General features: G+C 43.3%; 1 protein-coding gene across 1 annotated transcript in view; it reads right to left on the minus strand.

Annotated features, from left to right (window-relative positions):
• Window positions 1-19,411: 19,411 nt before the first annotated feature.
• Cep78 (centrosomal protein 78) overlaps window positions 19,412-27,595 on the minus strand; it is a 31,758-nt gene continuing 23,574 nt past the window's right edge. Inside the window, exons 12-15 of the mRNA XM_034490083.1 lie at window positions 23,844-23,921; window positions 22,465-22,631; window positions 21,260-21,428; window positions 19,412-20,045 (exon numbers count right to left, since the gene is read on the minus strand). Coding sequence (XP_034345974.1) covers window positions 19,482-20,045; window positions 21,260-21,428; window positions 22,465-22,631; window positions 23,844-23,921 — 978 coding nt within the window. The 3' untranslated portion in view covers window positions 19,412-19,481. The remainder of the gene's footprint in view (window positions 20,046-21,259; window positions 21,429-22,464; window positions 22,632-23,843; window positions 23,922-27,595) is intronic.

Consider the following 27,595-nt stretch of genomic DNA (forward strand, 5'->3'; position numbering starts at 1 on the left):
GTCTGACAAATGGCTAACTTCCCTCAGGGTATGACATGCAACCTATTTTCTTGGGAAACCTGTTTTCAGAGCTTCCTGCTGCACAGAGCTATGACTCTACTCAATAAGATTCTGGCCCTTCAAAAGATAGGCGAGGAGGACGCTTTCTAGACACTCTTTGCTTTCTTTATTTTATTATTATTTTCTATTTCTTTATTCCGTGTGTAGGCTAGCTAGCCTGTACCCAGTGCCTTGAGCTGCACTCCTAGACCCTTAATGGAAGGTAACAGAAATACAACTCCAACCACTTTAGGCTAAAGAAAAATGATAGTCACAGAACCAAACCTCAGTGTAGGTGGACTGAGGCGAGGCTGCCGGTCAGTGACTAGCTAAACAAAAATCCCGAGTGCAGTCCTTCTTGCTTCTGTTTTTATATCCTTTTCTTCACTCATTCTGGAAGTTGCTCCAAGGCCCAACCAGCGCCAGTGATTGCACCATCTTCGTCATTAAGAAGAGACTCTTCTGTCTTGTTCCTGGATTGAAATCATCTTGGAAGGACTCCAATGTCTTCAGGTTACACACCCACTCCCGCACCCAGCAGAGTATAGTGACAGGGTAGGCAGCACTCACTAAAACAACAGTATCAGAAAGAGGTGGGAGTAATTCACCCCCACAAAGGGGATGCTGTCTGCAGGAATGCCCGGGGGCTGGGAAACATGCACCATGTCTATACCTTGCTTTTCCTCCTTTACACAGATCTTCCCAGAACCTCATCCCCAAATCCTGAGGACCTTTTATAACTTTCCCAATCTCCCGGACATTTAAATTTATTATCCATGTGAAGAGGCTACCTAAACATGAGTTACGTGTCCCCACAGAAAATCCTCACTTACCATGTTTTACGAACCAAGGCGCAAGGTGATGTTACAAAAGCAAAAAGGTTTTCTTTAAATATTGATGGCTCTAAATTACATATAACCTTACGCAGCTGAATTCAGAGTACAATACCTTACTGGAAGACATAAATCACACAAGAACATTCTTATCCACTCTAGCGCTTTAAAAAATGCATCTTAGCAGAGAGTGGTGGTGCACACCTGCAATCCCAGCACTTGGGGGAGGGAGGGAGGAAGATCAGAAATTCAAGGCCAGGTCTGCTAGCACTACAGGAAACCCTGTCTCAAATATAAATAAACAATAATCACTGGGTTGAGGAGATAGCCCAGCAGGTAAGGCATTAGCCTCAAAGCCTGGCAGCCTAGGTATCATCTCCAAAACCCACACAAGGAAGGAGAGAACCAATCTTCCAAGTTGCTCTCTGGCCTCTGCAAGATTGCTGCAGCATCCAGCCATCCCACCTACACACACTAAGTAAATAAATGTTTAAAAGTTATTTCTCGAAAACATCTCTGCACTTACCAGCTGGTCACCTCAGATTGAATACCTGAGATTGATTGATTTTATTTTTCTGATTGAAAACCTCAATAAATAAATAAATAAATAAACAGCTCAACTCTCGTTTTGTAATAAAACTACAGAAATGGTCTGGTTTGCCAGCACTCACATGGCTAACAAGCTGTCTGTAAGTCCAGTTTCAAAGGTTCCTATGTGATCTTCTGTTCTCCATGGGCACTATAAGCATGTGGTACACAGACATGTGTAGGTATAACACCCATACACATTAAATAAAAATAATAAATCTGTGAATATAAATATATATATATATACACATATATATATATATATATATATATATATATATATATATATATATCCAAAATACAGCAGCACAGAGTAATGTTGCTCTAAATGGAAGTGTCAGAACACAGCAGGAAAGGCAGGACCATAAGGACTTTGAGACTCAGCAGAACAAACACCAGACTATAGAGTTTCAAGTCCAACACCTGAGTCTTTTGGTGGCATCATCCAGCCTCCAACAGATCTGGCATCCCTACTGGTCCAGTTCTGTTGTCTGCAGCCCACAAAGTTCTCTCACTGGCCAGTGCCATTCAGTGTCTGCATCTTTTCTCAGAAAAGGCTCCATGTTCCACATTGCTAGAGTCTCAGCTGCAACTCAGACTTCACCTTCACAGTTTCCTTGCAGAAATGGCCTCTCAGGGGCTCCTCTCCAGGAATGCATGTCTGTGTTACATTTCCAGCCCATTGTGGCTTTCTGGAAGCTTGGTACATGCCTCTGTTAACTGTTACCCCTTGAATCCCTGAAACACTAGCACCTTGAGGATGATGTCATCAGTTTTTAGCTAAAGATGACTTGGAACCTCTGATCCTTTTGCTCCCACCTCCCTAGGACGCGGATTACAGACACACATGTGCCACTGAGCTAGTGACCCTGACAGCTTGAGTCGTAGATTGGCACCTTCTCCCAGCTACAGTGCCCTGGGGAGCTACCTGGTTTAAAGGTGCAATTTATCCTGGTAAAGAAGGCCATGGCAGCAGGAGTGTGGGGCAGCAGGAGTGTGGGGCAGCTTACTGTCAGGACTCCACAGGTCAGGACACAGAGAAAAGGGAGTGCAAGCTCCATCCAAAGCCTTGCTTTCACTTCTTTTGGATATCCAGGAGTGAAGGCTAGCACATGTGACAGTTCTATTTTTAACAAGTGGCCTACTGCTGAACTACATGCTGGGCCGTCTGTTTACTTTCTGTATCTTGAGGCAAGGTCTCATTCAGTTACCAGGGTGGGATTTGAACTCACTCTGTAGCCCAGGCAAGTCGCAAACTTGCTATCCTCACACTTTAGCCTCCCAAGCAGCTGGAATTGGGGGCCTGCACTACCAGGCCCAGCTTGATTTGCTGCTTTTAATAGTATCTCTCTTAATGGATGTGAGATTGTTTCCTGTGGAAGTCCATCTCTCTATATGACAGAGCAACAATGTATTGGTGGGACTCTGAAGCTCACTGTTGTGCTCCTCAATTTGCGAAGGAAGACATTCTATTGAGTTTTTACAATATCAATTAAGCCTACTCAGTGTGGGGAAAAAACTGCAGCGGGGAGGGGGTACTTTCCACGAAGGCAGGTCCCAATAACTCAAGAAAGTCCGTGGGTTCCAAGAGTTTTATTGTCATGGTGTGCACCCCCCAGTCTAAGCCAAGGCGGGCCTGACTTAAATAGGGAGGGGGAAAGAGGAGGGGTTGGGAAAAGGATTAACTTAATTTAGCTATGCCCCCTCCCCCCCACCTTTAGGTAACTCAGGAATATGTAAATCTCTGAATATGAAGCCTGTAGACCCTATAGTCATGCCCTCTCTAGCCAAACGTGACTGCAAGGTGTAGATCAAATGGATATCACGCCACGTGTCAGGAGCCTGGATTCTGGGAGCGCGGCGGAACAGATGCCCGTCCCTCACAGGCAATGGACACCTGTTGGGTCTCCAAGCTATTTCCAGCCAGCGCTTCAACCAAAACCAGCCATCCTATCACGGTCCTACAGCTCAGTTCCTGACAAAGTTTTGAGCCCAAATAAAACTTACCATAAATATTAGAAGCTCCTATAGAAATTGAATACTAACTAGCCTATGCTCATTCTATCTTTACCTATTTTTAAAATTTGAATTGATTTTGACTAGATTACACAGCACACAGCTATTTTCTGGAGTTGCCATATTTGTCAACAGGACTTCTAGATCCTGTTTGGTCCAATGATGCTTGTATTACATTAATCTGGGTCCTCAAAATTACACAAGAATCCACACATCTGCACATAAGACGCTGAGGGAACCTTGCCCCCAGTTGGTTTTGATTGGTAAATAGAGTTGCCAGTGGCTAGTGTGCTGGGCAGGGAGACAGATGTGGACCAAGGGAGGAAGGAGATCCACCATGACAGGAGGAGGATAGGAAAGATGCCACACTTGAGAAGATGGAGGACAGAGTGATCACCACTATGTAGGACCTGGGGAAGGGTGGTCACAGGAAGGCTGCCCAACTGGGACCAGGGCAGTTAAGATGGAATATAGTAAGTAATAATTTAGGAATATCAGAGGAAGGTAGATTAGCCACGTAGAGGATAGAAAGTGGCCCAGCCCAGGCAGATTTCTGAGTTTGAGGCCAGCCTGGTCTACAGAGTGAGTTCCAGGACAGCCAGGACTATACAGAGAAACCCTGTCTCAAAAAACAAACAAACAAACAAACAAACAAACAAAGTGGCCCAGCCATTGAGCTGTTTGAGGCACATATAAATATAAAAGCTGAGGGTATGTGTCTTTCATTGGGAACCCAGAACACTAGGGCCGGTATCAAGGAAAACGCTGCTGACAGGATCAATTTGAATAGTGTTAATTGGGCACAGCTACAGAGGTGGATTGTCAACTAAACTGGAAGTCATATCCAGGACAGTCTTCCCTTTCTTCCCCAACAAATGGAGTTTACTTAGGTGGCAAGGGCTGACCTGGTATACCCTGTTTTGCAACAGAGGCAGAAAAAAAAAAGTGCTAGTGAATTTGTTAGAGAAGAATGGCAAAAGGCAGAAGACTGTAGACCGCCTGAGGATGGGCAAGAGCCAGAAGAGGAGAGGCCTTGTGCTTAAGGCCTTTGCCTCTCCTACTACCAGCCTGAATGAATCACTCTACTGGGTAAAGCAGGAGCCTGCAAAGAAGAGGGAAAACGCAGCTCCCCAAACTCTGGGGAAGTAGACACTCAGCCACCAATTCATTGATTTATCCTGACATCTGAAGAACAGGCTCTGCACAGCCTGGTGCAGCCATCCTACCTGGAAACTGTTTGAGAGACAGTCCTAGAGGTTATTCCCCATGCCCATTCCTGCAGGCATCCTCCTGAGACCAGTGACAGGATTGATTCTGAAGTCTCTGACGTAGGTCTGAAGAGAGCATGAGTTGAACTTTCCCAAGGCTATCCACGCTCTAACGTAAAAGCTCTTTCCCCCAATCAGTGTTCTACCTTACATTTTCCTGAGCAGGCCAATCTGTCCAGCTCTCCAGAGACTATACAACTCACTCAGGTGGAAGCATTTCATTTCTCCAGTTAATACATGCCGGCAACATCACATTGCTCTGATTTGAGCAAATATATGTTACACATATTTTACATTCTCAAGGAATTATTAAAATCATTAAAGTCCCCTTTAGTTTGGACGTTGAGCTAAAGAAAGTAAAGTCTAGGGGCTGGAGAGATGGCTCAGTGGTTAAAAACACTGGCTGCTCTTGCAGAGGACTCGGGTTTGATTACCGGCACCCAACTGTCTATAACTCCAGTTCCAGGGGATCCAACGTTTTCTTTAGGATTCTGCAGCTACCGGGCACACACATGTGGTACACAGACTTACATGTAGGCAAAACACCTATGCAAATAAAAGAACAATAATAATAAAATAATAAAGGAAATTAAAGTCTAAAGCAGTGTCCTGCTCAGGCTCTTTGGGCCCAGGGTCTGTCAACAGGCTTTACGTGGCAGTGGTAGGAGACTGTAACTGTCTGGAGTCTGTGCCTGTGGAAGTGGCTGGAAGCAACCCACACTGGGAAGAAACCAGGTTGGAAGTAGATCCAGCTCCTGCCCGTTGCTTCTCTGCAGCCTCCTAACAGCACTGCTGTCCTTCAAAAGAGAACACGGGCATCTTGTAAGTCAGTGAGACAGGACATAAAGAGAAGGTGCATCCTGTCTCTGCGATTCAACAACACAGTCCATCTCTGAGAGTTAGGTACTATAACTTTAGCAACAGACTCAGTGCTGATTGGTAGGCAAACGAATTTAAATATTCCCGGGCCCTACTCAAATTTAACCCTTCAAGATCCTCAGTTAGGATGATCCATTACTAAGATGTTATGGAAGGTGTCTGGTTTTTTTTTTTTTTTGGGGGGGGGGGCGGGAGGTAAACACCTCCCCTGAATGGCAGGGATCCTGAGGATCTTTTTTGGGTGGGGGGGCGGGGGTAGGGTGGGTTTCGAGACAGGGTTTCTCCATTTAGCCCTAGCTGTCCTGGAACTCACTCTGTAGACCAGGCTGGCCTTGAACTCAGAAATCTGCCTGTCTCTGCCTCCCAAATTCTGGGATTAAAGGCGTATGCCACCACTGCCCGGTGAGGATTATCTTTCTGAAACACTGAACAAACAACCCATCTCCGCAGGTCCCCCTGAACAAAGTTAATGATTTATGTCATCCAGGGGGAGGATGTTCTTATCTAGTTCTAAAGTACCTCTGTTTCTTTCTTTGTACATTCACATTGGTTTAAATTTTACATTCTGTACTGAGAAGCCGGCCCTCATTGGAGGCGTTTCCTTTCAGGTACGTCCTGTGCCTGTGGTGCTGCGGGGCATATCCAGTGATTGCCTTCCATCATTGAGAGTCTTCTTGCTTTATTTTATCCGAACAGGATTTAAAAGCTCTCAGATAGATGTGTCCCTTTGAAAGCTCAAGCTTTTAGTCCATGAAAGGGTTTTAAAAGAGAATTTAATGAAAGCGACCTGTTGAGCATTACCCAGCTCACGGGAGCTAGGCTCTGGAGGTCAGACAGCAGCACCGCAATGCCTTTTGCCCATAAAGTGGAAGGAACTTGTGCACGAGGAACTGCTTTGTCAGGGTCCATAGCGTAGATGTGGGAAACGCTTTTCAAACAGCAGGACATGACCTGTGGTGGATTGCGAAACAGTAAGCTGTGAAGGGATTTTCTCTAAAGACACGAACTAGAGCAGCCCCTATCTGTGTGAGTCACTGGATGCACCGCCTTGCTTGGTGGAATTTTCCATTTGTGTGCACCCAGGCAGGTGGGGCAGGATCAAATGCAGGGTTTATGCACAGGCAAGCACTATACTGAGCTACAGCCCCAGCCCTCACTACCATTCACTTTACAGAAACCATTACTTTTTACCGTAAACTACAGTTAAATATATATATATATATATATCAACGATACAGACTCAAAGTTCTTACAGATTTTTGTTTTGTTTTGTTCTGTTTTTGTTTTTTTGATAGAGTTTCTCTGGTAACCCTGGCTGTCCTGTGACTAGATTCACAGACCAGGCTAGCCTGAAGCTCAGAGGTCTGCCTGCCTCTACCTCCCAAGTGCTGGGATTAAAGGATTCACCACAACTGCCTGGCTGTTCTTAAAGGTTTTAAGCTCATTTCAATTCATATAGATAAGAAATTAGCAGAAACATAGAGATAGATTGGACCTGAGAGATAAAGAATAGAAGATGATACATTTTCATTTTGCAAATTTTCTGAGGGGAAATTACCTATTTACTTGTCAAACATAGAAACATGCTTATTTAAAAGAAAATCAAAAACCCTTAAGTAAGTAGAGTAAAATGTGACATCACCTTTCACACCTACCAACGCAGCTGCCTCTGGCCAGAGAAACCCCTGTTGATGACTTGGTCTATTTTGTTGCTATTTTGTAGGCGCACAGACTAAATATTCATTAGATTGATGTGAGCCAGCTTGAGCCAAAGGATATGATTGATCATGGCGCTGTCGGTTCAGTATGTTTAGGAACATTTTTATGCTCACGCTTTATCTGCTGCAGAATATTACATGGCATAGGTTAGTATTCTCCAGTTCATCAATTCCTGCCTTCATGTGCAATTATGTTTTCTAATGTTTAGAAAAATGCCTCTGTATATATTCCCACACCTGGCTCTCTGACAAATGCATGGATCGCTTTTTATGCTGCATGACTACAGTTAGAACAAGGCAGATACATTTTAAATACCGTGTAACTGTGGCTGCTTGTATTCTCATGCTAATTACATTCCCCAAACTGCTCATAGGAATGTCCACACGGAAGACGCTGAGGAATCCTGCCTCCAGTTGGTTCTGATTGGTAAATAAAGATGCTGACAGCCAATGGCTGGGCAGGGCAGACAGAGACAGGGCTTTCAGGATTCCGGGGACTTGGGACAGAGAGGAAGGAGAAGATAAGGTGTAACTTTTCTGTCTTTTCTAGGAGTTACAATATCATGACAGACTTCCTTGGTCCTCTGGCTCTTACCAGTCTTTTCAGCTCCTCTTCAGAGACGGCCCCGGAGCAGGCAGTGTGTTACAGACCTGTAGGCAGTGTGTTATAGACCTGTAGGTGGTGTGTTATATGGTCTTTAGCGCTGGGCTTCCCATGACACATGGATATCTGCATTATGACTAGTTGTGTTTTTCTGTAATTGTTTCTATCTGCTGCGAGGAGATGCTTCTTTGAGGAGTAGTGAGAGTTACACTTATCTGTGGCGATAAGAATACATTTTAGAGTAAAATTTTAGTAAGGAACTCTTGGTCTAGTGAAGTTGATGTGGTGGGTTCTCATCTAAGATTCATGACCTCACTAGCCAGCAACAGGTGATTGGCTAGATTTCTCGTACCAGGCTCGATTTCCTTCCTGTTGAGTATGCCTTGAGGCCAGTTAAACAGCTGTTGGTTACCACCGAGATATATGCACCACCATTGCAACTTTAGGGATATCCTGTCGTGCTGGTCATTGTGACTCATAAGCATCAGAGCTGGGCAGGAGTGTGGATTACTTCCATCCCTTGGCAGGTTATATAGTGCTTTCTAGCAATATGATAATTAGAATCCAGGATGGAGGCTTTCAGGTGAGATCCAGTTCGATCTTCTGAGTCTCATGTGTGAAGTGTGTGGTGTCTTCAACAATAGGGATTACCTTCAACCCCTCAGGGGCAACAATGGGCTACAGTGTACCCTCTGTTGTTTTGGAGTCACTTGGACTACCCTGACCAACAATTCGAATGGAGATTTCTCATGTCTGGCACTGGCAGTTTTGTTAGTCTATGGTTCATGGGACTATACTCAGCAAAACTATCTGTTGTAATAGAAGGAGAAATAAACATTTCCCATGACACAAAAAGCCCCCAAATTTCATGATCACCAGAACAACCCTAAAGAGAATATTGGATACAATACTTTGAATTAAAGAGAACAAGAGACTGTAGAAAGAAACCGAATGAAGCCATAATTAATAAAATATAAGGCACAAACAAGAACATAAACAGCAAAAAAGAGATGGCAATCAATACATCTTTCATTAATAACTTTAAATATTAATGGCCTCAACTCCCTACAAAAAGATATAGGCTAGTTGAATGTATAAAGGGACAAAACCCATTTTTCTTCTGTCTACAAGAAACTCAGTTTTATAGAAAGGTAACACCTTAAAGCAAAAGGGTAGAAGGAAGTATTCTGAGCAAATGAAATCAGGAAGCAAGCAGGTGTTGCTATCCTAACATCCAGCAAAAAAGCCTTTAAACCAACAGCAATCAGAAGAGAAGGAAGGACACTTTGTTCTAATCAATGGGACATCTAATCAAGGAAACATTATTATCCTAAACATATATTCGTGAAACTCTGGTGTACCCAACTTTATAAAAAGCATACTTCTGAAATTAAAGGCATAGATTAACACCAACCCAGTAATAGTAGGTGATTTAAATACCCCACTTTCTCAATAGGCAAATCATCCACACAAAAAGTAAACAAAGAAACATCAAAATTAATTTACATCAGACATCAAATGAATGTAACAGTTGTTTAAAGAATATTCCACCCAAGAATATACACTAAAGAACATACACACTCTATTCAGCAACCCATGGAAGCTTCTCTAAAATAGATCACATTCTGGGACACAAAAACAAACCATAACAGAATCAGAAAAAAAAAAAAGAAATAATTCCATGAATCCTATCTGAGTATTATGTGATAAAACTTTAAATCAACAGCAAACCAATCTCTAGTAAGTGCATAAACTCATTACTGAATGATGACTAGATCAAAGAAAACAAGAGAGAAGTTAAAATATGCCTGGAACACAACAAAACCTCTGAAATAAAGGTTAGATCGAAGGCTCAGGGGTTAAAAGTACTGTGTACTCTTCTAGAGGACAGAGGTTCATCACAGCAGGCGGTCTACAACCATCTGTTATTTCCAGTGGGAGGGCATCTGGTGCCCTCTTCTGGCCACTGTGGGCATTGCATGCACATTGTGCACAGACATACATATGCAAAACTACAATACACATAAAATAAAAAAACAAATAAATCGAAAAATTAAAATTAAAACAACCCTCTGGAACATACTAAAAGCAACCCTAAGACAGAAATTCATACCATTAAGTGCCTACACTTAAAAAATCAGTGCACAAGAGGGCTGGAGAGATGGCTCAGCAGTTAGGAACACTGACTGCTTTTCCAGAGGTCCTAAGTTAAATTCCCAGCAACCACAGCCATCTGTAATGGGATCCAAATCCTTTTCTGGTGTGTCTGAAGACAGCGACAGTGTACTCACATAAAACAAACAAATAAATCTTAAAAAGAAAATCAGAACACAAAGAAATGACTTAATGATACAACTCAAGAATTTGGAAAAGAACCAACCAAACCCAAAGCAACAAAAACAATAATCAAAGCAGAATTAATGAAGTAGAAACAAAGAAAACAGTACAAAGAACCAATACATCTAAAAACTGGTTCTTTGAGAAGATAAAAAAAAAATTGAGAGACCCTTGGCCTGAGTAACCAAAAAAAACAAAGGAGGACCCAAATTAATAGAATCAGAAATGAACAAGAGAACGTTACAACTGTTACTAAAGAAATTCAGAATAAGGGATTTTTAAAAAATTCCATGACACAGGGCAACAACGGGATATCTGAGAGTAGTCCCTGTGAGGATCCAAGGACTTTTTATTTCTTTGTGAGTTTCACATCATCCCTCTCGCCTCCCCATCACTTCATATCTGCCCTCCACCCTTGCAACCTCCTTCTCAAAAGAAAATAAAAAAATAAAAGTAAAAATTAAGAACAACAACAAGGCCGTCTTGTTGTGGAAGCTGCCCTGTGTCACAGTGTGTCATACAGTCTACCTTTGTGTCCACACATCTTTATTTGCAAATGTTCTTTGCAATGAGTCATTGGTTTGGTTCGAAGCCTCTGGATTCTGCTACCCTATCAGTACTGGATCCTCACAGGGACTCCTCTCAGATATCCTGTAGTTGCCTTGTGTCATGGAGAACCTGTAGCTTTGGATCTGCAGGATTGGCCCTTTCATGTGCTCCAGCAGTTTATAGATGAGGTAGACGTTGGGGCGGGCCAACTCAAAGACCTAGGTTGTAGCTGGGTTGCCGCGCCCACCAGCTTTCCAGCCCTAGCCTGGCTACCTCACCCAAAGGCTCAGCCAGTAAGGAGCGAAGGCAGATCTCCCGTTCTCCTGCCCTCCAGCAACTCACCTGTGTCCACTCAACCAGAGCCAACTCAACCGTGCTGTTCAGGCAAGGTACAGGTGGCGAAGGCTGAAATAGGGGAGAGCATCTCTCCCTTGCCCATGCCACCACTGGGAAGGTGAGAGGCGGGGCCAGCTCTGCCGCTTTCACACCCTCAGTCTGGCTTGCTTGAGCTCCCGGCCACCATAGTCAGCTCTACCGTGCTGCCCATGGCATCTTCCTGAGTGCTACAGCCAGCAAGGACCAGGCCAGCTCTATACAGCCCTTAGACATCAACATGGTCCCAGGCTGCAGCCCAGAGCAGGGATGTCTGCACGGTCTTTGGTAGTACTATTGGCCACAGACATCGACCCAGATCTCTGGTGCTGCATGGCCACCAGACTTGATTATGGCAGACACCCAGACATGGCCCTTAGCAGTAGCATGGGCCAGGGCTTCACCATGGCCTCTGATGGCAAGGCAGGCTATTCACACCTGGCTGTTCCTCTCCACCCTCCAGTCTCCAGCCCATCTTTTTTCATAATGTTCACACCACTCTGCTTCTCTTTCTCTTGCATCTCTCCACCATATACTTGCACACTGTAGCGGCTCTTGCTCTGGGCCGCCCAGCAAGCAGGTCTCTGGGTATCTTCCCAAGGAAATATTTTTATTTCATTAAGTTGGAATACTTGACTGAATTTCTAGAGTCATCCAAATCATGAAAGTTAAACTAAGATGAGATAAACAACCTGAACAGACCCATAACATCTGAGGAGATTGAAACAGTAATAAAAAAAAATCTTCTGACTGAAAAAGCCCAGACCCAGAGAGATTCACAGTAAAACGCTATGGATTTTGAAAGATCTAAAGCCAATCCTTCTTAAATCATTCAAAAATAAACAAAAGCAGAAGCACCCCAAACTCATTCTAATAAGCCAGTTTTACTCCAATAAAAATACACTCCAACAACAACTCGGACTCAATAAAATACTAACAAACCAAATACAGGCACATGTTAAGATCATCCACCATGATCACATTAGCTTTATCCCAGAAACGCAGGGATGGTTCAACATATGGAAGTCAGCAAATGAAATAAATTATATAAATGGACTTGAAGGAAAAAAAAAATCACAGTATCATCTCAAAAGACTCAGAAAACAAACAAACAGATAAACTCTGACAAAATCATGATGAAAGCCTTAGAGAGAGGAGGACTGGAGGGAACAGCCCCTAACAGGATACAGGATTTGTGTATGACAAACCCACATCCAGCATCTTGTTAAATTAGAAAACCTCAAAGCAATCCCGTTAAAATCAGGGATGAGATGAGGCTGGGCATGATCCCCACTCTTCTTCAGCATAATGCTGGAGGCAGGAACTGGAGCAATAAGGCAAGATAGGGAAAATAACGGGAAACAGACAGGGATTGAAGTCGAAATATTCAGAAGTGCACGTGATTCCTTTTAAATGAGTTTAGATCATGTGAATGTTTCCAGGTGGTTAGGCCTTTTGTTGTCTGCTTTTATTAAATGGCACAGAAAGAGGTTATCTATAGGACTTTTGGATTCATTTCAGTTTATATCAGTTTTAAAAGGATTAGATTTTTATTGTGGTTTTTTTTCCAAACAATATTTGCTTTTTAGGATTTTTGCATTTTACGTCTATTTTTCTTTGCCTTCCACAAATCACTTTTACAAGGTTGCATAAGTTTTCCAAAAGATTAAGCTTCCTGTTATGTTAGATACAAAGAAAACATCTAGGGTATAGTACAACACCTTGCCTTCTTGAATTTTCTAAGTTGTTTTTGCCCCTCCCACCTCAGCTCCCAGCATTGGGGCTGCAGGCACAAAAGGCCCGCTCCAACACCTGTCTTCCTCATCTTAATCAAGTGAAGGGTAGGAGAGATCCGACTGTAAGTTCTGACATTGTTATATAGTAAAACTAGTCCTGTGGTATACAGTTCTGTTCATTTTAACAAACATAAGTGGATGCCTGCTGCCAGCCACCTAAGTCAGGATATGGAACGATTCACTGCCAGCCTCCCTCCCCAACAGAATCCAGAGTCTCTCCTTTGAAAAGCCTACACCCATGTTCTTAGATGGCTTCCCTCCTTTCTGAATGAAAGTCCTGAAAGGACTTTCTCATAGTCCTGGTACTTAAATACCTGTGTTAAATCTCTTCACAGATATGCACCTGAGCACACAGCAATATATAAATAAATGTAACAAAAGCATTTTTTACAGTAAGGGGGCAACATGGCTAATAAAGTTAAGGCACTTGTTGCCAAACTCAGTGACCTGAGTTCAATCCCTGAGATTCATGGTGGCTCGTTATGCAGTTCAGTCTAGCCTCAGACTCTCCATTCTCCTGCCTCAGCCTCCTGGTTTAGAGGTATACATTAGACGAACATTTCTGGGGCCCTTAAATACCTGCGTCCCAACAGCTTTCTGACAGGTGCCTAGGATTTGACACTGTCCAGCAACAAAGCCTATGTACTGGATGGTTTTATGTCAACTTGACACAAGCTGGAGTCATCAAAGAGGAAGGAGCCTCAAATGAGGAAATGCCTCCATGAGATCCAACTGTAAAGCATTTTCCTAGTGATTGATGGGGGAGGGCCCAGCCCATTATGGGTGGTGCCATCCCTGGACTGGAGGTCCTGAGTTCTGTAAGAAAGCAGGCTGAGCAAGCCATGAGGAGCAAGCCAGTAAGTAGCACCCCCTCCACAGCCTCTCTCTGGACTCAGGTCTCCAGGTTTCTGCCTTATTTGAGTTCCTATCCTGACTTCGTTTGGTGATGAACAGCAATGTGGAAGTGTAAGCTGAATAAACCCTTTCCTCCCCAACTTGCCTTTTGAACATGGTGTTTCATTATAGCAATAGAAACCCTAACTAAGACACATAGCATGGACACTTTTAGGCAGGCAGCTTAAGTTTCATAAGTTGGGACTCTACTTGGTTTGAGTTGTGCACACAGCAGTCTATTAATAATGCATGTGGTACCTGAGAGCCTCACCTGAATGCACTATCCATACACACCAAACCCTGAGTCAGGAGCCTCAGAAGAACCTGTCTGGAAGGTAGTGTTGCTTTTGCAAAGAGCTGCACACCAAACACTGGAGAACTCCAAACAATGGAGCAAGTTTCTCCCTCTCCTTTATGGCCAACAAACCTGGCACACTTTCAAGAGTTGTTTTACTTCTTTTAAGATTTATTGAGTGTTTTGCCTGCCTTTATATATGTGCACCACATACATGGCATGTCCCCAAAGGAGTCAGAACCCCTGGAACTGGAGTTATCGAAGATAGTGAACTGTTACATGGGTGCTGGAAATTCAACCCAGGTCCCTCTACAAAGCAGCAAGAGGTCTAAACTGCTGAGCCATCTCTTCAGCCCCTATGTAGTTGTCGAGGGGGCATGCCAGAGCACACATGACCAGAGGACATTGTGTGGGTTCTAGGGCTTGAATCAGGTCACCAGGCTTAGTGGCAAGTGCCTCTACTCACATCTTACCAGCCTAGTCTTGGACAGTTCCAATTCAATCTTACTCCTAATACATCCTGGTCCAAGGTATGAGGGCCAACTCAGATAGAACTGGGAATATGAAACAAAACTATGTCTCCAAGTGAGCTTTTAGGGAGAATCCCCTACGTACCATCTTATGTCTGTGAATAATTGAGGGGGTGTAAATGATTAAAATGAGATGAATTATGGGAAGGGACATGAGTGAACAAAGGCTGTCTGTCAATCAAAGTTAAGAGAATCATCCAAACTATGTTCCTAATAACCAAACTCCTCCCCTTTTAAGCCCCATGACAGAAAGCTCCAAACAGTACCTGGAGCCCTCACTAGCTTCCCTCCCGTGAGTGTCCTGGGAGCACCTTCACTCCTGTGGCTTTCTCCCATTGTATTTGTTTTACTCTTGAAAAAGAGGTCAAGAACTTGCAAACACCCAGCCCAGGTTCTGACCACTGGTAACACATCTGGCAGAGCTAGCCAGGAGGTAAGAAAATAACATTCTTTCCTGTCTCAAGGCTAGAAAATTTCCTTCTCGACTTTGTCCTTTCACTATGAGGTCTGTGGCTCACAGTAGGCTGAACTAGCAAGTTTGGTTGGGAATCCTTGCTTTTAACTGTTTAACCTGAGCTCCTTGATCACAGAAAACAGATGTTTTAAAGACAGGAACAGCCAAGTGGGGGTAATGGAAAGGGGTCCTCATTCAGGGAGGGAACTTATTTCCTGGACAAAGAAGAGCCTGGTGTTCCAAGAAAATGGCCCATATAATCATCTAGCCAGGGCTCATAGAGACTGAATGATGACCAGGGACCGCTGACCTAGGTCCTCTCCATGTTATGGCTCTGTAGCTTGGTGTTCTTGTGGGACTCCTAAGAGTAGAAACCTGGGCTGTTTCTTTTGCCTGCTTTTAGGGCCCCTTTTCTCCTAATGGGTGGCCTTCATATGAGGGTTTGTGCCTAGTCTTATTGTAACTTGAGATGCCATGTTTGGTTGATAACCTGGGAAGCTTGCCCTGTTCTGAAAGGAGTGGATCTTGGGAAGAGAGGGTGAAGGGGGAATGTCAGAAAAGGGGGGGGGGGGGGGGATGAACTGCAGTTGGAATGTAATCTATGAAGGAAGAATAAAGAAAAAAAATGTCTGGTGTCCCTGCCTTTATTTTGTGTCTCCCTCCCTTCAAATCTCCTCATGCCTCTACACATAGGCTTGAAAACCATTCAAGCAAAACCACAGTACAATTATAAATCACGTTCTTTACGTCTGGATCTCGGCAACAGATGCTTTGTAATTTAGACACATGTGAAACTAAAGAGAAAGAAGAAATGGGAAAGAGAGAGACATCTATGCTGCACATTAGGTTCTACTTCAGAGAGGAGAAACAATCGCAAAGGAAGGCGGACGACCTCAGACGTGGTTTCAGGAGTAGTTAAGACCTAATAGAATTATTTCAGGCCCACATAAGACCAAAGGGAAAAGTGGACGGAAAGGGAAGGGAAGAGATAGAAAACTGCAAGAGGCTGCAGCTGGGCTTTGCGGCAGCCTCTCACCCCCTGGCCTGTGCACAGCAGGGACTGCACAGGGCAAGCGACAGAGTGCCACAATCTGGTTCTGCGGAAAGTGGGTAGACGCCCTATGGCAGCTGCTTCACCCAAGGCAGAGCTGAGGGGAAGGGGAAGATAAACAGGTGTCTCTCCTGTGTGCTCCTCCAGGGTCCCTGGGTTCTGCTCTTTAAAATGGAACCTAATTTGGGAGGTGGAGACCGGGGGACAGCCATGAGTTCAATTACAGCCTGTACAAAGCAAGTTTGAGGTTATCTTAGGCTATAAGACACACCCTGACCCCCATTTCTTTTTTTCTTTCTTTCTTTTTTTTTTGTTTTTCAAGACAGGGTTTCTCTGTATAGCTCTGGCTGTCCTGGAACTCACTCTGTAGACCAGGCTGGCCTCAAACTCAGAAATCCACCTGCCTCTGCCTCCCAAGTGCTGGGATTAAAGGCGTGTGCCACCACCGCCTGGCGACCCCCATTTCATAAAGACAGATTGAACAGATCATTTTGAGGTCATCATTGGAAATTCTTACATTAGCATTAAGTCTGAGAAACAGATAACATCAGAAAGGGCCAGCTTTAAAAATACTAATTTTTAAAACAATTAATTGTATGCCATTAGAGCAAGCAGACAGGATCAAAGTGGAGAGACCTGAGAATGTTCTCTATGATTACAATCTTAAAAAAAAAAAAAAGTGGGCTAATGTTTTGCCTGCATGTATTTCTGTGCAGCACATGAGTGTCTCATGACCTCAAAAGCCAGAAAGGGGCATCAGTTTCCCGGAACTGGAGTTAGGTAGCTGTGCACTGCCACAGGTACTGAGTGATCCTAACCACTAAGCCATCTCTTCAGCTCCTGACAATTTTTAAAACATATACATATACACACAATGTTTTACAATTATTCCAAGGCAGATGAGATGGCTCACCAGGTAAGGGCATTTATTGTGCAACTGTGACAACTTATGCTTGATCCCTGGAACTCATGTAAAGATGGACATGAACAGACTCCAGAGTTGTTCTGACTGACACACACACACCATGGCACATGGGCACCCCAAGACAGACAGACAGACACACACACACACACACACACACACACACACACACACACACACACGAACATACCACCACCAACACACAAAGTAAAAGTTTTAAATTATTACGTTTTATCATTTAACACTACTCCACTAAAAACTTAATATGGAAAACAAAAACAAGGCCAGGCATGGTAGCTTGTGCCTGTATTCCTAGCATTCAAAAGGCAGAACTGTCCCAAAGTCAAGGATATCCAGGAATACACACAGAAACAGTTTCAAAACACAACTAAGGAAGCTGAGGAGGTAGCTCAGAAGTTAAGGACACTTGTTCTTGCAGAGGACCTGGGTTCAGTTTCCAGCTCGCATACAGTGGCTCACAACTATTTCAGTTCCTGTTTCACCTCTGTGGGCATCAGACATGCACAAACATGCATGGAGGCAAAACAGTCAACCATGTAATAAAAATAAATACATCTAAAATTTCTTTTTTCAGCAAACAAAACTGAAAAATAAAGAAACAAGTTACAGGTGTGCTGGAATATACTTAGAATCCCAGCAGGGTGAGGGGTAGGAGAGGAAAAAGTTCGGTAAGATACAACTCAGTGATACAGTATCTTCTGTGTGCAAGGTCCTGGGCTCCATTCTGTAGCACGCTTGTACACAAACACAAACATACACACATATACAAACACCAAACAAAAAACCCAAAATCAAAATAAAAAAAAACCAATAAAACAACAAAAAACAATAAAAATAAACCAAGACAAAAACCACAGCCAGGCACAGTAGCACATGCCTTACTCCTAGCACTTGGGATTAAAGAAAAGTACAGAAAACTCGGCCACTGCTCCCACAGTAAGGCTAAGGATCTGGAAGGTAAACCTTGGCACGTGAGGCCTTGGTTCACTCCTGAAATCTCAAGCATGAAAAAGTTAAAAAATAAAAATGAAACCTACACATGTAATTTTGGTGTTCTGTTCACTTTTTCTACCCCAATGCAGCACGGACTGTAAGAGTTTCTGTGGTCTCCCTGGACACTGCCTGTATGGCTCCAGTAGGCTAAAACTGTCTGTAGTTTCCAAACACAAGACACCGCTGCTCCCTGTCCTAGGTACCGCCTTCTCTTCAGGTTCTCACCCACCAGAATCTAACCAGATTAACTTCACTGAGGATGTGAGGTAACTGCTTGTTGGACAGACACAACCTTTATTCTCTTTAGATGGCCTCCCTCCTTTATGATTAAATTCTCAGCATCACCACTATAGAATATAATACGGTAAAGACATTTGCTTGCATGTAAGTCTTCCCTTCTGTTCAAGGGCAGAGACTAGACTATATCCTGTGCAGTTTTCCCTGTGACAATCTATGATTAATAAACTCATAGCCTCCTTTACCATCACGCAGGGCTATCTACAAGAGATGCTACCACCACCAGCTTTCCTCACACCTTCTCTGTGTTTTGCCAGGCAGGGATAACTAGCCTAGAGTTATCCCTAGGATAACTAACTCTAACATACTCTGCCCAGCTGGGGTAAGGGACAGATGTGCCTCTGATAGCCCTGCTCATGAACTGCCAGTGTCCGAAAGATTTTCTTTGGCATCTTCTTTGAACTGTCCAGTTCCTAACAGGAAAACAGGGTAACTAAATGATGTAGCACACAGGATCCACTCTGAACTTCCACAGTACCACCTATTTCTAAGTGGTTACAACTTTGGGCTATTCACATACTGTTTCTTCAAATTAATTTATAAAAAGGCCCAGTATTCCTTAACCAAGCTGTTGAAAATGTAGTTAAGGACTTAGAAAGCTGTCTGCTGCTCTGGGCAGTTACTAGGGTAGGCCATTGCTCTCTGGAGTGACTCCTTCTTCCACACTTGACCAGACGCTGCAGCCTTTCAGGTAGTTAGTCCCATCCCTTGCTGGCCCCACACCCTGCTTTCTCATTTTGTCCCCTCCACACAGTAGCAGTTCCACGAAGGCAAAGACTTTGCTTCCTTATTTGCTGGAAGCCACCACACCCACAAGTGTTTATAAATTAAGACTTTCCACAAATATATGCCAAATAAATTATGTGAGTGAAAAGAAAAAACAAGATTTTAAAATAAGTACAGAAAAATTGCCCTATAGTATTTCTAGCCCTGTATTTTAATATATCACTCAATATAATAAAAACATAAGAAAATTTATTAAAATTTAAAAGCAAAAATAATAATTTCAAAAGGTTAGACCTATGTCAGGTCAGGTGTGCTGACGAATGGACACGTTCCTGAAATTCAAAGTCAGACCCAAGAGTATCACTTTCAGAATGTTCTAGTGGATTGGGTTTACTTTTGATAGTCTTGGTTGAGACAGTCACTATTCTATTTTCTTTCTTGATAGACGTGCATTGTTTCAAAGATTCACTTTTAATTGGCTCATTAAGCAAAGACCTTTTTTCCCCAGGTCCTTTGCTTTTTGAGTTCACAGGAGAGTCAGAGTCAGAAAGGAGGTCCTTCCTGAAGTGTCTCTCAGCAGAGTGCCTTCTGGAGGGCTCACTTGCCGTGCTCCCTTTCTCTGACGAGGACCTGCTGTGTTTAGACAACACCACCTCTTCTCTTTGACTCCTGCCTCCAGAAATGCCATCTGCTAAGGGAGAGCCTGTTATAGCAATGAATCCTGCGGCAGATCCCTCCTGCTGCTCCAGGGCTACAACTCCCAGGTTGTCTCTAGAAGCTACTGCTGCCTCTTGTGTAGAAGCTGAAACCTGGACAGTGTCGAGAGGTACAGGGATCGTAGCATCACTTGTAATCTTCTGAATCTACGAGGAAAACAATAAAGCTTGAGAACAAAGCGAGCCACTATAGAGGTGAAAGTCTCACTGTAACTGTGACTTTTTTCATGTTTACTTTTACTATTTTTAGTTAGAGGTATGCATGCGTGCGCATGTGTGTGATGTGTATCTGACTGCAGAGGCTAGAAGAGGCATAGGCTCCCTGGAGCTATAGTGAGAGGTGGTTGTGAGCCACCTAACATGGGAGCTAGGCACTCTACTCACATCCTATAGAAGAGCTAAGCTGTCTCAACAGTCAGGCTGCTCTCCAGCCCTTGCTGAGCAGTCAGTTCACCACTCAGAACATTCTACAGTCAATTTGTTTTCTTAATTATACGATGCCATGTGATTGGCAACATATATATATATATATATATATATATATATATATATATATATATCCAGAATTAGCTGTATATTTTTTAGAATTTTTGTTCTCTATAATTAGCTTAAAATTTCTACAAACCTAATTTCTAGCCTCTCTCTGTATGTGAAGTATCCAAGGTGTGACATGACTGAGCTCTCAAGACAATGGCTCCTCAGACAAGTCTTAGACTGGCTGCTAGGTCTTGGTGAGGCAGAAGAAAAACTATCGGGGGTGGGGGTGTGGAGGGGTTGTCCTGTGACGGCCAGCATCCTCCATCCACTAACAGGGGCTGTAAGCATGCTAGTCTGTCTAGATTACTGCTCTCAGATGCTCTCTGCACTAGCACCTGGACCTTTATCAGTGTCCCTTCATTGTAAATTGACTGCATACAGACAGAAGCCTAGAGGAGACATGAACACTTTAAACTGTAAAGTTTACAACACTTTAAATTCCAATTACTTTTTTACTCTTTCTTTCTTTACTGACTTGGAATAAGATTGCTTATTCCAAGTATAAATTATCAAAAAACTTCCAATTTTGTCTTTTTTTTTCCCCTTGAGATAAGGTCTCACTATGTAGTCTTGACTGGTCTGGAATTCATTATGCAGACCAGGCTAGTCTCAACCTCACAGACTCGCCTGTCCTTGCCTCCCAAGCACTGGGATCAAAGGTGTGCATCGCCACGCCCATACCCGTTTCCTTATTGACAATGATGCAGCATCTGAAAATAGCTATGTACAAACCTAACTGTGCCAGAGATAGACCACCGTTACTTTCTCTAACCTGGGGAACTCCTGGCTAATGGCTTGAACCAAGGTCTAATAGGTCCACTTACCTGGATATCCTGCATTTGTGCTATGGCAGTCTGTTTCAGACCCAGATTTTCATCTTCAGGTGCTTTCTGCTCTTCTACAGGTGTATTAACCGTAGAATTCATCTGGGGACGACCTAACAGGTGGAAGTCTGACTGATCTATACCAGCCATAGTGGCAAGCTGCCCAAGCCTGCCGACAGGAAGAGGAGGAAAGTCACCCACACCCACAAGCATCAAATAGGTACATAAATGAACACCAAGATCTAAAAATCTTAGGAGCCGATGCCTACTTCACACAATAGCCCCATCCTAACTGCCGCCTTTCTACCCTGTTCTGTGACCTCTGGACCACATCATCCCATCCTCCTAGCAGCCCAATTCCCCTCAGGGATACATTCGTATCACCTGACTTTCCATAGCAGCCATCACTACTTCATTTTAAAGACTATTCCAACAGCTCATCCTCTCCATTTCCACACATCTGACCCATTTCCATACATCTCCTCAGCTCCCCTTCCAGCCACTACGCACTCCCCAACACTCCATCAGCCTCCTTCAGCTCTCTCTTTTAGCATCAATTTTTTCTTTTTGAGATTCACGTAGCCCAAACTACACTCAAAATTTTTATGTAGTTAAGGGTGACTTTGAACTCTGCTCCTCCTTCTACCACTCACGTGCTGGACTACAGGTGTGTGCCACCATGCCTGAGTGGCATCTTCTTCTGACACTACTGTTCTTAGGTGAGAACCCTGACCTACTCCTGTGTCTACAGCACCTGTGGACATCAACTACATCCTGAAGCCTAGCGGTCAGAAGAATTTAACTCAAAACTTATTTATTAAGCAAGATGAATAAAAGGTAAGAAATCTCCTGTATATTCTTAAATACTTTCAATGAAATAATCTTTAACTTAGTCTTTTAAAAAACATGTTAAAAGATATATTTATAGCAGACAAAATTGTATATAATTCACACGCCCAATGCAGTAGCTTATCTTTACCAAGACCACCAAGCACTCTTTATGCTACTTTTTTATGATGGGATTTCTAAGAAGACAGGTTTACCATTGTGCATTTCTTCTAAAAGGAATTTCCCACTGAAAAGCAAATCAAACATACTGTTGAAATCATGTTAAATGTCCCGTGGAAGCTAAAAAATGTCGAGTTCCTCAGCAAGCTACCATTAACGCCACTAAAGAAAGAATGCCTCTCCCCATCCAGATATACCCAGCATCTTTAAGGAGATCCAAAAAAGCATGGAACTTCTGAAAAGAGCTCTCAATGCTGCCCAAGACTCCTTCATCATCCAGAACCATGCTTGTCAGCGACTGGGCTTGGAGGGCTTCAGACAGGGAGAAATTTATATTTCTTAGCTGGGCATTTTCATGTTCCAGCTACAAAAGAAGGTGAAAATGTAGTGTGATTTCTTCACAGCTATTTAAAGAAACGTTTTCAATACCTAAACTAAAACATTCAAAAATGTAATTAACTTATCACATTTTTTAAACCACTTAACTAATCTAATTCTCAATCAATGAAGACATTAACCATGACACATAATGATCTTCACTGGAGACACTTGGTGAAATTTGCTGTATAACAAGTAGATGAAAAGAGTTATTGTTTTACTGGTGTTTCCAAAGAACACATCCTTAACTGCTTAGATTCACATTGGACCAGTATGCAGCAGAGATTTAACCACCCAAGGTTCATTTGATATTAGAAAACACAACAGTCTGATCCAAGCAAAATTATAATCCTGCTATAATCTACTAAGGATTGATTTCAATATGCCAACTTTTTTTGTTTAACATATATGTATGTCTTCTAGTGGTCAGAACTTGTTACAATACATACACTTTGAAGACTCTTCTTTACACTTACTTGGTGGTTAAAAAAGCACTACCGTAGAGTTGTCAATGTTATGCAAAGTAGCCCAGTAGTCTAATTCAGTGCTCACACTATAAATTTCTATCTCCCACAGCATTCTCAGGAACTTGCCATTACCTTAGACTTCTATTTTAAAAAACTGCGTCCGGCCAGGCATAGTCCCCAAGACTTGGCCACCTCAGCACTGGTGCCACAGCCAGGCTTGGAGAATTTGCTTCCCTAATCCACTGTGAGAAGACAGCTTCACCTCCACTTACGTCACTTACACAGTATAAGCCAAATAAATACATTTCCTACATGGCAGTTAAAAGCCAGGAGGGAGGGGCGAGCTATTTCTTTTTTTGTTTTTGTTTTTGTCCCCCCCCCCCCCCCGAGACAGGGTTTCTCTGTGTAGCCCTGGCTGTCCTGGAACTCACTCTGTAGACCAGGCTAGCCTCGAACTCAGAAATCCACCTGCCTCTGCCTCCCAAGTGCTGACATTAAAGGCGTGCGCCACCACCACCCAGTGAGCTATTTCTTACATTTTTTACAATACACTCTTTGGAACATGTCTAGTCACACTAAATGAATGAATGCAAGGTTAAAACGCTCAACACAGTTCACAATACACTGTGCCTTATCATTTTCAAGTATTTTAAAGTTTGTAAGTACAGAGCAACTTGAAACCAAACCAAAACCAACAAGTAACTCAAAATCTGGGGGAAAGTCGTGCTTACCTCACTGACGCGCTTGTCAGCCTTGAAGCGGACCGCCCTCTCCTCCTTTAGCTGCTTTAGGCACTCCTGCAGTTTCTCCTAGGAAGAAGAGATGGAGTAAATGCGGTGATTACAGTGCACTCTTGTCCCTCCACTCTCCCAGCTACACAGACCACTAAGAACTGAGGGCAGAGCCAAAGTAACCTCAGGCAGTGGGAAGACATGTCATTACTGTACACATACCACCTAGTGCACTTAGTTACTAAAATGTATCAAATTAGCATATTACAGATTCACTTAAATCCCACCCTATGGTTGCAGTGCTTACCAGAAAAAGTAGATAACACATAACAGTAAATCACCAATACAAACTTAAAGTTGAAAAAGGAAATTTTTATTCTTACTTGTGGGTTCTTCATAATAGAAAACTGTGTATCATTCTTAACATACCAAAATCATGCAGCTGGTACAAAAATGCATACTTAAAAATGTAACACTCTTAAAGCGCTTTACTGCATGCAAAGCACTGTGCTTCCTTCTCTAGGCGCTCCCTACCTAAGCATCAAGCCCTACAAGGAAAGCAGGCTACGGCTACGGCGGCTACGGCGGACGGAGCAGAACACACCCCGCCTGCCCACATGGCTGGCACTGAATTCAGAGTCTAGGCTGCACAAGGCCTCACCTTGCTCTTTACCAGGATCAGGGAAAAACAGACCTGTGAGCAAACCTGCTCCTCATTTCCAGGAACTGAGTGAGATTTTGTGGTCTTTAATGGTGGAGGTGTGATTATTTGTTGTAGATAAAGCCCTGAAGTGGTCCCCAAGGCTTCTCAGGCTGTAATATTTCCCCAATGCCATGGCTCATGCAGGGGCTGCTGTGAGGGGATAAGTAAGACTGTCACAGCAAGTGACCTTAGGATGGGTGGGCATGACATAATTAGGGAACCTATTTAAAAGTACCAGACTCTTCATGAAAAATATTTTCAGTACAGAGGAGTTAAGACAACAGAGAAGTTCTTCATTGACAGCTCTGAAGAGGAGGTGGCCCACAGAAGATGAGAGGGTTCCCTGAGTGACAAGTAGCAAGCAATAGGCCCTCAGAGCCGATTTACGCTGCCCACACCAGCACGCCTGGAAGAGGATTCCTTCCCAGCACTGCCAGATGGCAATAGTCTGGCCTACAGCATGGTCTCAGTTTTTGTGACACTCTGAGCAGGGTATTCCTGTCTGGACTTTCATGTCAGAACTGTGAGCTCATAAAAAGGGACCATATTAAGCCGTCAAACTTACAGCACCAAATTCAACTTTCAGGCTTAGGAATAAAACAAGTATCTGCTATTGTCATAAACCACCATTTTTTGAGTAGTTGATTGTATAATAGTAAATAAAACCTGGATCTATTAAAATCTCACAATGTACTTATACCCACAGATACTACCTTAGCGTCACAAGTGCTGGGATTGCAGGTTTGTAGCCCAACGCTTGGCTTTGCATTGTGTGCATGTACGTGAATGTGCATGTCCAGAGGTTGATGTTGGGAACTGCTCTTCACTGTTCTACCTTTCCTGTGGCAGGTCTCCTAATCAAATGCAGAGGTCACAAACATAGGTGGTCCTGCTGCTCAGCTGGCTCTGAGGAGTCCATCTTTACATTCAGAGCCTGGAAGTACAGGTGAGCCACCACACACACCTTGCATTTCTGCCGGTTCTGATCCAAACAGCCCTTAAGCTTTAATGATAAGTAGTTAAACATTGAGCTAACATGTGGCCTCTGGGGTTATATTTTAAGCGCTTCTGAACATTTACTTAAACACAGAATTTTAATTGAAAATAAGTTTGGGACCACTGAGATAGCTCAGTAGCTGCATTTCTAGCATCCACATAGCAGCTCACAACTGTTGCTGGGGATCTGATCCCTTTTCGGGCTTTGTTGGATATTAGACATACATGTGGTACATACATACCTCAAAACATTCATATACATAAAATAAAAATCTTTTAAAAAGTAATGTCATATATTTAAGGAAAACAAATATATAAAATATCTAAGTGTGTGTCAGCAAAATTATTTCCCTTTCTACCAACTGTTTTAAAATACTTCCTCAATGGAAATGAGTACTTTTACACTCAGACTGTATGTCTGAATATTGCTAAACGCTTTGATCATATCAAATTCCTTTTCTCTTTAAAGATTGATCTTTTAAAAACTTCTACTGTGTGCATGTGGGGATGGATTTCTGCATGTGCATGCAGTGCCTGTAGAGGGAGAAGAGGGCACGGGGTCCCCTGGAACTGGAATTACACGTAGTTGAGAGCCACGTGACAAGAGCAGTAGGAACTGAACTCAAGTCCTCTGTAAAAGTGCCACATGCTCTTAGCTGCTGAGCCCCGTTTCCAGAGAGACAACTAACAGTTCCTAGAACTAACATAAAATGTTCAGTACATTTTATGGCACAGTGTCTATGTGTGAGGCATACGTGTGCCACAGTGCATACATGGAGGTCAGACAACACCTTCTCTTCCACCATGGGGATATGGGGATGCTGGTGATGAAACTCAGGTTATGAGGCTTGGCACCAGGACTCCGTCAACTACTGAGCTGTCTCACCAGCACATAAAATTCATTTATGGAAAGATACTGCAAACTCCTGTGTTTATGATTCACATGATTTAACACACCACAGCTTGAGAAAGGAGACTACAGTGTGCCTTTCCTTTGCAAGCCAATGAGCTTCCTGGACTCACTTGTATGATACAAATGAGGGGTTACTTAAAGGGGCATGGGCTGGGCAATCTATTGACATCTCCATTTCTGACAGGCTCTCCACAGCACAGCCAAGTGCAATGACACAAAACAGCTTCTCCCCCTAGTGGAGGGAGTCAGACAATGTCAGATTTGTATCAAGTGTCCCTCCTCTCAGCACTCTTCTTGAGATAATGGCTTACTATGTAGCTCAGTCTGCACTCAAACTCTCCATCCTCCTTCGTCAGTCTCCTGGTTTAGAGGTATGTACTGGATGAACCTGTGTCCTAACAGCTTTCTGACACATGCCTAGGACTTGACACTGCTTCCACTAACAAAGTCGATGTACTGGATGGTTTTATGTCAACTTGACACAAGCTGGAGTCAGAGGAAGAACCCTCAATTGAGGAGATGCCTCCATAAGATCCAGCTGTAAGGCATTTTCTCAATTAATGACCAATTTTGGTTTTTGACTTTTTTCCCTAAAAACTGAAAATTCTCTGAGGGCAAAGTCCTGGCCCATTAACTGGCAAATTCTATAACTCTGGGCCCTGATTTCCTTATCTATTGAATGCACAGTGATTAAGTGAATCAGCATATATACAAACTCAGAGGAATGCATGAATTCACAATTGGTCAGTGCAAATGAATGAACATGTGAATTCAATTACTATAGACAAGCTTATGATCAGCCTCTTCCCACACGCACATTCAGCACTCTAGGGCAGCCACCGCCTGAGGCAGGCTTTTAGCCACAGAATACTGATATGCCAAAATGTGCACAGAATGAAGTCCACAGAGAATACTCACGGACAGACCACCTAAGGCTGCCCAGCACCACCCCCAGACCCCCAGGAAGCCTGCTGGCATGTCCCATTTCCAACTGCACAGTGGAACCCAGGTTAGGCTCCCTCCGAGCTATAGGCTGCCCCAGCACTAAGTGGTGATTTCCCATGCTGTACTGGATCAGGTACACTTCTTTCCACGCACCTCCTGTTTTAGTTAAGTGAGAATCCCTTCTATTCTCTTTAC

Source organism: Arvicanthis niloticus, chromosome 1 (assembly GCF_011762505.2).
Source record: "Arvicanthis niloticus isolate mArvNil1 chromosome 1, mArvNil1.pat.X, whole genome shotgun sequence".
Taxonomy (NCBI): Eukaryota; Metazoa; Chordata; class Mammalia; order Rodentia; family Muridae; genus Arvicanthis; species Arvicanthis niloticus.